The following is a 13,390-nucleotide window of genomic DNA, read 5'->3' as shown; positions in this document are numbered from 1 at the left end:
CCTCTGGATGGGTTACCAGGGTACAAATTCTAATATATGCTTTGGTTTTGTTTTCTTCTGTGCAAACAAGTTGCAGCTAGAACTGTGCCTATGATTTCTATTTGCCTGTATTTTTCCTGTTTGATCACTGGCAGATGGTGACCCTGTTAGTTTTGAAGCAGCTTGATACACTAGTTTCTTAGCAATTCAGTGAAGGTTTGTTTCCTTTGAATAGTTGAGATCTGTGTACTCATTAACGATGTCAAAATGAATCACTGTATTTCAAGCTGCTCCCCTCTAAAACCACAACGGGTTCTTTTTGGAATTGTGCTGAATTAACGTCAAAACAAGTGGAGTACTAATGTCTGATGCTATGCTCAAAGAAATAAAAACTTAGGTGTTTTAATTGTAAACATTATTTATTCCAGGCAATATTTTTTTTAATATTAATAGATCGCCAGAGAGCCAAATGCTTAAACATCTGGAAATAACAATGTTAGAGATGTTGGAGTGTTTTCTGTGCATTCAGTCCTGGTTTTCATTACATGGTATAAGATTCTCTCAAGTTACATAACTGCATGCTGTTTTTATATAGAATGATCACTTTTTTTCTCCTTAAATGCATAGCATCTTCTTGAGATGTATATGATGATATATTTCAGAGTAGAAGGCATTTAATAGGAAGAATACAAAACAAGTCATAGTACATCCAAGATAGAATAATCGGAGCCTAAAGCAAAAGAGAAAATTTTGTTGACATGTCTGGACTACTTAGGACGTAGCTTCATAGTCAGTTTAAACGAACCAAATCCTGGCTTCCTGTGGAAAAGGAGGTTTCACCTTCTCCTCCACTTCTAATTGCATCTTCCTTCTTTCTGCTGGCACTGTTTTATTTTGGTTTTTATTGGTTACTTAGTTTTCAGCTGGAAAAAGATCTGACAACTGAGTGGTTCAGTTCTGCTACAAATCTGTCAAGTGTTCCTGTGCAGGTTATTTAATCTCTTTGTTTGGCATCCAGAAATGAAGATAATTCTTACTAACTTCCTGCTTGGAAGAGGTAGGATTGTAAGGATTTTGTGGTTAATGCTTATTCAATACTCTGTTAAACATAGTACATGATTCTTCATTGTCAATAACCAAATTGTCCCTAGTTTCTGTCTTTCATGGTAGGTGTTGTTATGGAAGATAAACCTCTCTGTCTTGAGGGAAGTGCAGCAAGTTACTTGTCATTGCTGAGGCAACGCTTAGATATTACATTGTTTAAAAACACAAGAAGGTCCAAGTCACAGAATTGCCATTGTGATTTCAAATAGTCCCAGATCCTCACTTCCTGGACTGAGAGATTTGGTTTACTGTATTATAAAGTAGCATTTAATTGTGAACTTCTTCCAACTTAAAATTTTCATACTTCTCTGATCTAAGGTTTTCTGACCCTGGAGCTCTGATGCAGGTCTTATTATTTAAAATCACGTAGTCCTTGTCTGGAAAGAAAATGGGGAGGAAATACTGTTCTAACAAAGCATGGCGCTCAGTGGGAAATGCTGTTCTAACAAAGCATGTAGCTCAGTGCTGTGAGACAGCTGGGACTTGGAACACCAGTTATTGTCTGTTTAAAAAACAACAATCCCCTCTCTAAAGACAAAATTCAACAAAGCTAAAGCAACTTGATCCCCTACCAACATGCTCCTTCCGTACTTCTCGTTCTTTTGCAGGCTTAGTTCTGACTCTCTAGAACTTTGTAACAGGAATATTAAGATTGGTATGGATAAATTATGCATGGGAATATGTGTGTCTGAAAGCACCAGAGGAAACAGCAGAGCAAAGGTTAAAAGAATGGCTTGTATTGATAACCAAGGACACAATTGACAACAATAAAACTGATAAACCCTGGGGAATGCATTGTTTACATCAAGAGTAGAAGGTCTGTGCTCTGATAAGATCACATCACAGTTGACTTGTTAGGAGAAAAACTGCAGTCTGATAACAGGAAGATGGTAACAAGGTTACCCTACATTGTAAGTGCCATTCCTCTCCTTGCTATCCCAACAGGAAAACAGACCATAGCCATAAAGATATCCTTGCCTTTGTTTCTTCATTTTGTGTGGCAACCTTGCCTAAAATTCATGGAGGATGAATCAAGAAAGATTCTGAGGCAAAAGATCACGCCATAATAATTGTTGATTCTTGAAGAATCTACCTAAAAACTAGTTTGTTGCTGCCAGTCAAGAGGAAGCAGAGACATAGTAAAGATTCAACAGCAAACATTCATTGTCCTCCATGTTGGGCAAAAGTGATCTTGGTCAGACTGCTTGGGCACATCTCTTGGGTGCCTGTAAGTATGTGGATATGTGAGTGAGCAGAATCAACTTACTTGTGAAGTTAAATAAAATAAAATAACCTCACTTTTCCATAAGGTCTTAAATTGAGTTTTTTTTCCACTAAATCCTACAAATCTTGACTTATTTTTTGATCCTACAGGGAAGAAATTCCGATGGTGCACCCTTTCTGACCTAGAACAGAGAAAGTGTGCTGAACTGTCCAAAGCACTTGTGGCTGTGCTGCCCCTTGCTACTGTCAATTCGTTTGCTAGGATTTCTTGCATCAGAGCCCACAATACATATGACTGCATTGATAAAATCAGGGTGAGTTCACAGAGATTTTTAAAACTGATTTTGAGTCCAAATCCTCTTTTGAAGAAGTAACTGGTAAACAGAATCCATGGGAGAATAAAATGATACTGAAATGATTGTATTGCATATATGACAAAGTACATGGTAGCTTGAGAGGCAAGAATTAAAACCCATGAGCATTCTACTAGATGTACTATTTTACCCCAGCTGATGTCCTTGCAATCTCCAGGAAATAAGTAAAAGCTGCTTGGAAATAAATGGACAAAACCAAACTACTAAATTAAAACTTGCTCAGAGCATTCCCCTTGCTTGTGGGTTTTGGTCCTACTCTGACTATAATGAATATTTTCTTTTCCCTTTCTTCCCTGCTATTCTTAGCCCTTAGACAGTCTTTACTGAAGCAAAGATCAAAGCCTTTTTTAATATAAAAATCTTTAATTTGAATAAAATTAGACATAAGACCTTTTGTAAGTGTAAGCTCTTGTAATTGACCAGTTCTGAAATGAAATTTTCATAGTGCTATATGCTTTGAAAAAAATCACTAATGAAAAAGGAAGATAAGCGTTTGCTGTAGAATAATTTCATTAACATACCTAATCTTGATTGGGATAGAGAATTTCAGTTTTCATTTTCATTCAGTCCCAGTTGCCTTCAATGGAGTCCAAATCTGACCTGGAAAACAAAACAAAGAAAACCTTTCTCGTTGGTTTAGGGAGTGATTTATTTCATGTTTTCATTCAGTCCTGCAACCCTTGTTAGTAGACTTCAGTTCCACTTTCTGGGTTATGGAAAGATTATAGCCAGGAGAACTCTGAGAAGAATCTGGGGTCTTGGGGGAGCAGTAGGAGGAAATAGGGGTTGCCTTTTTCTTCAGTTGGCATCAGAATTGTGTTTTGGGAATGGAGGGCCCAAAGAAGAGGTGAGAAAGGATGTTACTGGAAAAGAACTGGTATTTTTTGAAGGTAACTCAGCCTTCATTGCTAACATTTCATCATGCTTAGTAGCAGGGATTCAATTAAAAACAAAGCAAATGCTTGTAAAAATCACTGGTTACTGCTTCTCAGGCAGAAACTCTGCTCTTGAAGCTGCTCTGTTGTGTTCTGTAAACACACTTGTTTTGAGGGTTTTGCTGTTGTTTTTAAGGTGAATAAAGCAGATGCTGCCTCCTTGGATGCTGGAGATGTTTACTCTGCTGTAAAGCTATATGGTTTGACAGTGGTGGCAAAGGAGATCTATGATCAAGGTAGGTTCATAAAGCAAAAGAATAAGCTGTACTTCTGATTTGGCTAATAAACTGCTGTGCAGTGAAAGGCAAAGCTCTAGAATTCTTGAAAAAAAAGTCTATATGTTTTCACTAACTTTATAGGAGTATGGAGGTGACTAACAACTGTTTCTAAAATACTTAGTGATGATGCATAAAATACCAGTGGTGCTTTGTATCTAGTAGCCTTTCTGCCTGTGGTACTGTCACTATGACAAATTGTCTGTACCCCTGCCCGCAGCACTAGTGTACTGGAGCTCTACATTATTCCATCCGTGTCAATTCTTATACCATGCTCTTTACTGGTGTAACTGAACATTTACTAGTGGTTCTTTCAGAGATTATCTTCTGTCATGAATTAATTCTCTCCTTCTCACCCTAAAGAGACAAGAATATAAGGTGGAGAATCTTGTCATGGTAAGATTTCTCTTTATTCCTGGCAGACCTGAACAGTCTGTGCAATGAATGATTTATAAGGCAAGAATAAATAAGTCTGAGCCAAAATCGAGCATACAGTAGAAAATACTTGTGGGACATGAATCTGAGAAGGAAGCCAAATTAGCAGATGGATGTAGGAAGAGACTAATAAGGGCACAGTATGAGAACAGAAGTGAATTTTGTTTTGGCTGAAGAACCATGAAATCATAGTGGAATTGATGTTTCATGTGGAAAGTATGTTCTGAGGATAAGACATAGGAGTTCTTTCCATTATAATACCTAAACAGTGTGATACAAATGTTCAAAATTCTTGAGAAGGAATTGCGTTGGACGATGGAGCTGGATGATCTTGTAAGCCTTTTCCACCAGATTTTTACATTCTTGCTTTGCACATCACTTGCATTGCTCAGTTCAACAAGGTGCCATGTAGCCAGTATATGGTAAAGTTCCTGGCATATGTTTCATATGCCTAAGATTTTTTTTTTTTCCTTAGCCATGTTCACAGAAGCAGTTGAACTCCTGTACACAGATGGAAGCTGCAGAATTGGGATTTAGTTATTTCTGTTACATATTTTGTCCTATTGCAGGAAATTGTGTGTTTGCTGTGGCCATTGCCAAACGAGGAACTCTGGATATCCAGAGGCTACGAGGTGCACGCAGCTGCCACAATGGAGCCAGATGGACATCAGGCTGGAATATTCCACTTGGCTTTCTCCTTGCAAGAAATGATCTTTCCTGGGATGAGGCGCAACCTCTGAGCCAAGGTGGGTGATAGGAGCCATAGGGCTATGTCTCTGCCCTCAGCAAAAGTGAGTGAAATGCAAGCAGATGTAGAATGAACTGAGCTATGTGGAAACTGAAGGGCATTGTGGATGAGATATCCTCTTGGAGTGTTTTTATACTGGCTTTTAGCTCTCTTCAGAACTTTTCTAGTGATCTCAAAGCAGCAGAATTGTTACCAAAACAGGAAATCTTTGTGTTCTGTATGCAACGGGGAAAAAAATCTTTGCAATATGTAGCCAGCACAAGGATTTCAACCAAGCACAATTTGATCACTTGTTTCCAGCAAATGTTTCAAATTTGAAGTTTAGAAAACGAAGCTGCATTTGCTGTTCTATTTATTTATTTTTGAAAGCACCATAGTCCTAGTTATGCCCATGATACGTTTGGCCCCTTTTCTTTCTTCTATTTTTTCCCATTTAATTTTTTTTCTTTCTTTTTGTTTTTTTCCCCCTACATCTGCAGTAGTCAGTGAGTATTTCAATGCAAGTTGCATCCCTGGGGTTGGTGTCGCTGCTCCTCGACTGTGTGCTCTCTGCCAAGGACAAAAATCCTATGTCAGAGACAAGAACCACTTCTGTGAGACAAGCAGCGACGAACCCTTTTATGACTCTGAGGGAGCCTTCAGGTGAGCTCTGTGACAATTGCACTGAATTTACCTTCGGGGGAAAAAGAACCTGTGTGGGAGGAAAAGCCAGGTAACATGTTAATAGGCTGGCATTTGTCTTCTTGCAGGTGCTTGAAGAATGGAGTGGCAGATGTTGCCTTTTTAGATCATCTAACAATTATGAGTGCCACAGGTAAATCCTAAAAACTCAGATTCCTTTTAACCTCTGGCTGTGCCCTTTCCTCCATGGGAGTTTGGGGAATATGCCTATATTTTTGTTGTTTCCAGGGAAAATTCAATCCCTGAAAGCAGTTCAGTGGTATTTCTTGGCTCTCCACACAAGTCAGAAGGAAACAGAAAAGGAAAGAGTAAGTGAGCAATAATTGCTCACAGGAGATTCTTAGAATGGGGGCAGACAGAAGTTTTTATACAGGTGGTTTCTTTAGCCTGAAGTCTCTGACGCAGCTGTGTGTATTTGCATTGCCTGAGTTACAAGATTCCTTTTAAAATTCAGTGCATTGAGCTGCTAGAATGTGCAGTTCCCGTATACCTGTTTTGTATTTTTAAACTCAGTCGAGCTCTGTATCGACGTTTTTGAAGGTGGTTAGCAGTAGTATTTGCAGGTAAGTATTTTTAAACAAACATATTTACAGGGGTACAGTTTAAAGAGTATTTTGGAGTACCTCTGGCTGAGGTCCCTCTCTTTGTTAAGAGAAGAGCCTATCAAAGACAACTTTGCCAAGTGTGCTTGGTACACTGTGCTGCTTGCATAATCTTTGAGCAACCTCCTCTGAAAAACGTTTTACCTTCCATCTCTGTGCCTGCTGCCAAGTCATGTCTCACTTCATAGATTCATGAGTGTCCTGTTGTTTCAGAGTCAGAACAACAGGAGTATGAACTCTTATGTCCTGATGGGACTACAGCTGAGCTGACTGAATACAGCACCTGTAACTTGGGCAAGGGGCCTGGCCGTGGCATCATCACCCGCCACAACTTCCAGAAGATCACCAACAAATTCCTTACCATGATCCAAGTGAGTGGATAGTATAAGCTGTATATCTCCAGACACAGGCTTTTCTTCCATCTTTGGAAAATGGCTAATGGTGTTCATCTTGCCCTGGAACTTACGTGAATTCTTATGTAGCTGAGGGAGACACATAGGTTCAGGCAGGTTCACCTTTGTTCCTCTCTTTTTCTCAACTTACAATAGTATCTGTTACCTTGACATCCAGGAGTCTATTTGAAGCTGAACCTGAAATGCATATTTAAATGCAAATTTAAATAATTTATGAAGCTATCTGGCCCTTAAAATAGTCCAGCAGTCAGTGAATAATTCAGCCCAGTGGGCTGGGTTGTGCTGTCATGTGGACTCTGGCAGATAGCAGTCGTACAAAATCTTTTCTTTATTGAGAGAACTTCATATGCCTCTGTCAGTGCACTTATTCACACGTATCTTAGCTGTGTTCCCCCACACGTAGCAATGGCTATGCAGCAGTGTTCCTAGTACACTTCTCAGTGCTTTCTTCTCTTCCAGTACCATCAGGCTGAACAGAGCTACTATGCACATGGTGCTTCCCCATCATAAAGCACAAGACATCTTGCACCCCTTTACTGCACTGATCTTTATCACAAATGTTTCTCACTCAGCTGTACTCCCTCAGTTGCCTTTCCAGGGTAGGAGACATTGAGCACAGTCCAATAAATTAGAATAACTAAGATAGGAAAAAATTCTTCAAAAAAGTGAATTATATAATGCTTTTAGGACTGGAACGATCCACTCACTGCAGTACCTGTGGGCTTTGTCCCAGTGTGATGGAACCCTGAGTGCTATGTTACAAACCACTGATATGAAGGGAGGGGAGGATGAGGCTGCCTGTTACTGGAAGGATGAACAGATCTGTTGCAATTAAAAGTGTTGTTCTTTTCCTAGCGCCTCTTTGGGCCAAAAGGAAAGGAAAGAGCCAGGTTTGAACTCTTCACTTCAGCACCCTTCGGGGGAAAGAACTTGCTGTTCCGGGATGCCACTCAGCACCTGCAGCTTCTTGAGGAGCAGCTAGAGATTGCCTATGTCCTTGGTCTGGATTATGTAGCTCTCCTAAAGGGACTTGGCCATGAAGGTGAGAAGCCTTCCAGAGGTCTGTAGCTAAGGAAAGGGAAGAAAAAGTTCTCTTTCCATGTTATTCCTCCCTGCCAGGCACAAGTGCATAGACCTAAACGTCCCCTTAGCAAAGAACAGATTGGTGCATAGGTGACATGATCTCACTGTGCTCCTTCCTTCTAATGCAGGGAGCTCTTTGGACAACAGTGTTGTGCGTTGGTGCTGCATCAGTGACGCTGAGCTGCGCAAATGTGAGGAGTGGGCACTGAGCATCAAATCCGACCCATTAGTCTGTGTCCAAGCAACTTCCATGACCAAATGCATTGAAATGATCAAGGTAGGAGACTCCCTCTGATCAGAGTATATGATAAGACTGTACAGGGTGTGTATGTCCTTGTCTGAGCTGAGCAAGAGGAAAACCAGCTTGTACACTAGAGGAACCAGTGGGAATGAGAGGAAATTTATGCAGGGGAATTTCCAACCAGCGGGGAAGTACAGCTGCTTGGTTACACAATTCACGCAAATCCTGTTTTTGTTATTTTCTATAATGCTGTTGGCAGAGTAGTGAGGCTGATGCAGTCACCCTGGACGCAACGCATGTCTACATTGCAGGGAGGTGTGGATTGGTTCCTGTAGCTGCAGAATGTTACGGTAAGTTCTCATGTGACCTTAGCATAAGGGAGGGAATCAAAAAAGTACCATTAAAAATATAGTTAAATCTCCACAGTTTGTGATGTGTTGTGATGGAAGCAGGAATCAATATATATGTCCAAATACTCTTCTCAGCTCTTCCACTAACTGGCTCTAGCATTTGGTCTGGCTGTTTATTATATCTCTTCTGCAAAAGGGACAGAGATGCTGACATGGCTCAAGAGGGTTGCAAGGTGTTTGATGGGATGCTGCCATGTAATAGGAATGACAGCAGTCACAAGATCCTTAATGGTTGTCTCTCCTCTCCAGGGGGAAATTGTGCCCCAGCTGCTAAGAGCACGGAGGAAACAGGGAAACTAATTCATCTTAAGCGCAAAGGTAACAGGGCAACTTTGAGAAGGCAAAAGGTTTAGGTTTTCCTGAGGCTGCCTCTAAGATTTATGTAGGAATGTATTTGCATGTTGGTTTGGGAAAGAAATTGCCGTGCATGTTCAGTAGGAGCTTTACAGATAATGCAGGGCAGCTAGGACAAGAGCTTTGTGGCTAAGCAAAGAATGCAGATCCTCTGCTGTAACTGAAGATATCGTGACAGGATGAGGGAGGGAAGAAGGGGGCTGTACCTGCCTGGAATAATTGCCATGATGTAACTGGTTGTTGTCATTGTTTTACAGCACTGCCACCAGTTTATGCTGTTGCCCTAGCTAAGAAAAATGCCAAACAGATTAACATCCGTAACCTTAAGGGAAGGCGATCCTGCCACAGTCACCTGTATAGTCCTGGAGGATGGTTACTGCTCTCCAGATACACAATGGGAGCTCTGGAGAATGATACTGAGAACTGTGACGTTGGCTCTGGTAAGGGCTACTCTGGGTTATCTGTTGACTAGACCATGGAAATCTGAAGCCCCAAATTTGGGAGTAAAATGGAGATGGGGCTGTGAGGATTTGACCAGCAAGTGATGATTGCGGTCTCAGAGGGTGTTGAAGCAGCCCTTCCTCCTATCTGACTATGTGTGATTCTTCACACTATTTAGCCCTCTTCTTGCTAGCTATTAGCATGGAATTCCATTCCTGTCTTTTCCCATGTGTGAAGAGGCTTTGGAATACCTTGCCCTAACCTCACCTCAATTTTCTCTACTCAGTTTATCAGAATTACTTTTGGAAAGGCTGCATGCCAGGAGCAGATGGAAACCTCTGCAAGGTGTGCATTGGAGACAGTGAGGTGGAAGGGGCTCGAGTATCTAGCAGATGTGCTGCAAGTCACAATGAACGTTACTACGGCAATATGGGAGCACTCAGGTAAGCCTTTTGTCAGAGTCAGAAATGCAGAGCAATAGCCAGAATTGGCTTATTATTTTGCTGATGGTTTTCTTTGGAGGTTTTTTTTCTGTTAAGCAACTGGCTGTATAAACTTTTGCTAGCATGTATTTTGTTTTGGTTGCAGTTGCTATGGGATGTTCAGCTGATTGGTGATTTAAAACAGTCATGAAACCATTTCCAGAGCAAGACAGTGCTTCCAAACATGTAAGGCTTAGTGCATTGGTACTGACTCATTAAAGAGAAGGGCTGAAAGATAGTTAGAAGGTCAGAGAGCTGAGGTGATGTGGTAAAAAGCAGTGTAGGGTACAGGAGGTAATTAAATAGTCTGGAGATATTAAAAAAAACATAGCTGAAGCAGAGGCAGAGAAGAGTATTAAAGGTGAAAGCACTCTTATGGAATATATATAATGCATTTAGTTGAATTACATTCTCTTTCCTGGCTAGGCACAGGTGAGGCTGTATGGACATTGTACCACAACTTTGACTTGGGAGCTGCTTTAAGGGGTGAAAGGGATTGTTTTATCAAATATGTGAACACTGTCCATCAAGGTCTACACTGATATCACTAACTTGTTCCATATAACCACCAAGTAATTACAGATTAGAGGGATACTTCCAGCTACTCCTGTTTTAGCTTCAGATGACTGTCCAAATGTCAGTCATCGTGTAGTGGCTGTCTCTGATAACTTCTTGGTTTTTTTCCTGCACTAGGTGCCTAGTTGGCAATCCCAGTGGAAGAAGCTTCGGAGATGTAGCTTTCCTGGAACACTCTAACCTACTCCAGAACATAGAGAGTGAGATGCAGATATTCTCTTTTCCTTTGAGAATGTTCATTAGTTACTTCCCACACAGTGACTATCACTCGTGAGGATCAGCTTTTACAGGTTTAATCTATGTCCGTGAATTACTTTGTGTTTGTGACTGGAAGATTGCAAGAACGTTCCTGCATGTAGGAGTTCCAGTGAAGCTCGAAGTTCAGATACTGTTCAGTTTTAGAGAGGAAAGAGGAATCACTGAGTGCAAAGATCAAGGTGTGTGTTGGGGAGTAATCATCCTTGGAGACTGCACTAATTTTTGGAAAGCTCAAAGCTTAAAAAGTAAGCGACTTTTCCCACCAGACTTTCTCCCATAGGCAGCCATAGTGCATGTACCTGTTGGTTTTAATCAGAGTCTCAAGAATGAAAATGGCAGATAAGGGCAATGCTGTGGGCTGTTTGTGCTGGGAGATGTTGTATGGCTTCATCATGACATGGCAACTTCCTCACATTGTTTCACAGGCACTTATGGAATAAAAAGTCCAAATAGCTTAATAGGTAAAAATACTGCAAATTATTTTGCCTTTCACAATTTCTAAAACAACATTGTTACTACACTGTGAAATGTTTAAATTCCTCCGGGAAATACTGATCTTTGCAACAGTCTAGTAACTGGATTTTGTTGATGAAAATGGTTTTGGTTACAGTAGCTTAAATCCCCTCAATTTCTTAAATTATGCCACTGCTCTAACAGCCAAAATATGCTGCCTTTTCATAGAGGTGAAGAGAAAGGGAACCCCCATTTTTTTCAGCCTGATAAAGCACACTGAAATTCTAATTTAGGCAATTTCAGTAACAGAAGAGACTTTCCTAAGAGAGGAATCTCTCTGAAATCAAGTGGAGGTATAAGGGCCTGGAAACCCACAGGAATTCATGCGGCAATGAGCAGTTTGTTTGGGGAAGCAAAGGACATGCAGGCTGAATTGCTTTGTTTTCAGAAAGCAATCTGATTTACAGATGAAGATGAGGCATGATAAGCTGTTCGTATGCCTTGATGTTACTCTAGTTTTTAGTTGATAGGTGCAACTTAAGTTCACTGACCTGTTTCTGCAGTGAAAACACTACCCTGTTCCTAATAAATGACCACGTAGTATGCTGCATCTGTTTTGAACATACTGACTAAACTTCTTCCTCTCAATTTTTAACATTTTGCATGAGATTCACCCTGTCTTCTGCTATAATTTTTTAAAAGGATTTGCTTTCACTTCATCTTCTTTTCAGATCTGGACAGCTCTGGTTGGGCAAAAGGTTATACCCCTATTGACTTTGAACTCTTGTGTCCGGATGGAACGCGTGCTGCAGTCACAGAATGGGCAGGCTGTAACCTTGGCCCCATTCCCCCCAGCACAGTCATGACTCGACCAGTCACTGTCACTAAAATCTATGACTTTCTAATGAAATCCCAGGTAAGGCAGATAACAGGGAAAAAGTTAGCATGTTATCACTTGTTATGTACGACTGCTGAAAACCCTCTCAAGATCAAAAGCTTTATATATTAAATACATAAAATGCCTTCAGGTCCAATATGAAAGAATTAAGAAAGTGCTAAGGAGATTGAGAAAATAATTATTTGGCTTCTCTAAAGGGGCATTTTGGCACCAGCTGCCATTCCGCAGTGGTCATACTTTTGCTGAGAAGTAAGCCACTGCAAAACTGCATCTTTTTGTATGAATAAGTACAGTGCTAGGTGAAAGTGGAACCTTTTCCCGGCTAGATTTTGCTATAAAACTGAGGGTCACCAGCTTAACTTTGCTATTTATGATCCAAGCTGTGGAATTTACTTCTTTTCTGTTTAGGAATCTCTGGGAAGCAAACTGGATTCTGAATTCCATCTCTTTCAGTCGTGGAAGTATGGCGAAAGCGATCTGCTTTTCAAAGATACTACTCAGTACCTTGTTCATGCAAGTCACATGAGCTATCAGGAAATTCTTGGAGTATCTTTCTTTCAGCTGGCAGAATCAGTGTTTAACTGTACACCTGCAGGTAAAGTCAAGTTCTTAATTTTGAGTTAGAGAAAAATGCAAAGCGGGAAGCCTTCTGTGCATAGCTATTGCCCTTTTGTTTAGACTGAATGGAGAAGTATGTTCTACATAATCCTGTTAGTAACAATTTTCCAAGGAGTACTGTGTTTGGAGCTCCTTTAGAGCCTCTTACAACTCCTATCCAAAAGCACTGAAACTGGAGCTCTGCAGGAACAGAATAACAAATACATTTTAGAGCAAATATGAGGTTATTGAAACAGGACTGTTTTACTCCCACTCTGAAATTTTTCCTTTCAATTCCAAAGATCAGTTGTGGGAAAAGGGAATATAATGTTCATTTGGATATGCCAAACTTGGGAATAAGATAAGAAATTTCATATTTAATTCTTGAATTAACCTCAAAATAAGTTAAATAATTTCCTTTTTAAAAAGAGTGCACTAGAGAACTCAAGATCAAAACATTTATAAACTTAAGGGATGGCTTTTTCATTGTTTTCCACTGAAAGCTCTATGAAGTATGCATTTAGCTATCACTAAAACTGTCTATGAGCCAGGGTCAAGCTGTTTTGGGATCTAAAAATCTGTATTGAAGTAAATGAAGATTACACAGTAAGTTAGACTTCTGTGAGTCTAAGTTGTTAAAGAACTTAAATTCAAAAGGGGAATTTTACCTCTATTCTGCTATTTTGGTGAATAGTATCTGAAGAATCTGTTATTTTTAAAGCTGATAGCATCTTTAAGTGTATACTTTCTTACTGGTTCGTAGGCATCTTAGATTTCTGCAAACAGGATATTTGTGCATCCTCATCAAACTGACAGCTAATACAGAG

At 40.2% G+C, this 13,390-nt stretch overlaps 1 protein-coding gene across 1 annotated transcript in view; it reads left to right on the top strand.

The window, feature by feature from the left end:
* Positions 1–13,390, top strand: part of LOC103922625 (melanotransferrin-like) — a 13,479-nt gene extending 89 nt beyond the window's left edge. Inside the window, exons 2-17 of the mRNA XM_009330798.1 lie at positions 2,455–2,621; positions 3,753–3,852; positions 4,896–5,072; positions 5,554–5,716; positions 5,824–5,888; positions 6,571–6,728; positions 7,626–7,812; positions 7,982–8,130; positions 8,354–8,444; positions 8,754–8,822; positions 9,116–9,298; positions 9,586–9,742; positions 10,475–10,557; positions 11,800–11,984; positions 12,375–12,561; positions 13,327–13,390. Of these exons, the coding sequence (XP_009329073.1) occupies positions 2,455–2,621; positions 3,753–3,852; positions 4,896–5,072; positions 5,554–5,716; positions 5,824–5,888; positions 6,571–6,728; positions 7,626–7,812; positions 7,982–8,130; positions 8,354–8,444; positions 8,754–8,822; positions 9,116–9,298; positions 9,586–9,742; positions 10,475–10,557; positions 11,800–11,984; positions 12,375–12,561; positions 13,327–13,376 (2,171 nt within the window). The 3' untranslated portion in view covers positions 13,377–13,390. The remainder of the gene's footprint in view (positions 1–2,454; positions 2,622–3,752; positions 3,853–4,895; positions 5,073–5,553; positions 5,717–5,823; positions 5,889–6,570; positions 6,729–7,625; positions 7,813–7,981; positions 8,131–8,353; positions 8,445–8,753; positions 8,823–9,115; positions 9,299–9,585; positions 9,743–10,474; positions 10,558–11,799; positions 11,985–12,374; positions 12,562–13,326) is intronic.

Source organism: Pygoscelis adeliae, unplaced genomic scaffold (assembly GCF_000699105.1).
Source record: "Pygoscelis adeliae isolate BGI_AS28 unplaced genomic scaffold, ASM69910v1 Scaffold358, whole genome shotgun sequence".
NCBI lineage: Eukaryota > Metazoa > Chordata > Aves > Sphenisciformes > Spheniscidae > Pygoscelis > Pygoscelis adeliae.
Note: the sequence above shows the minus strand (reverse complement) of the source record. Positions and strands in the feature narration are given on the sequence as shown.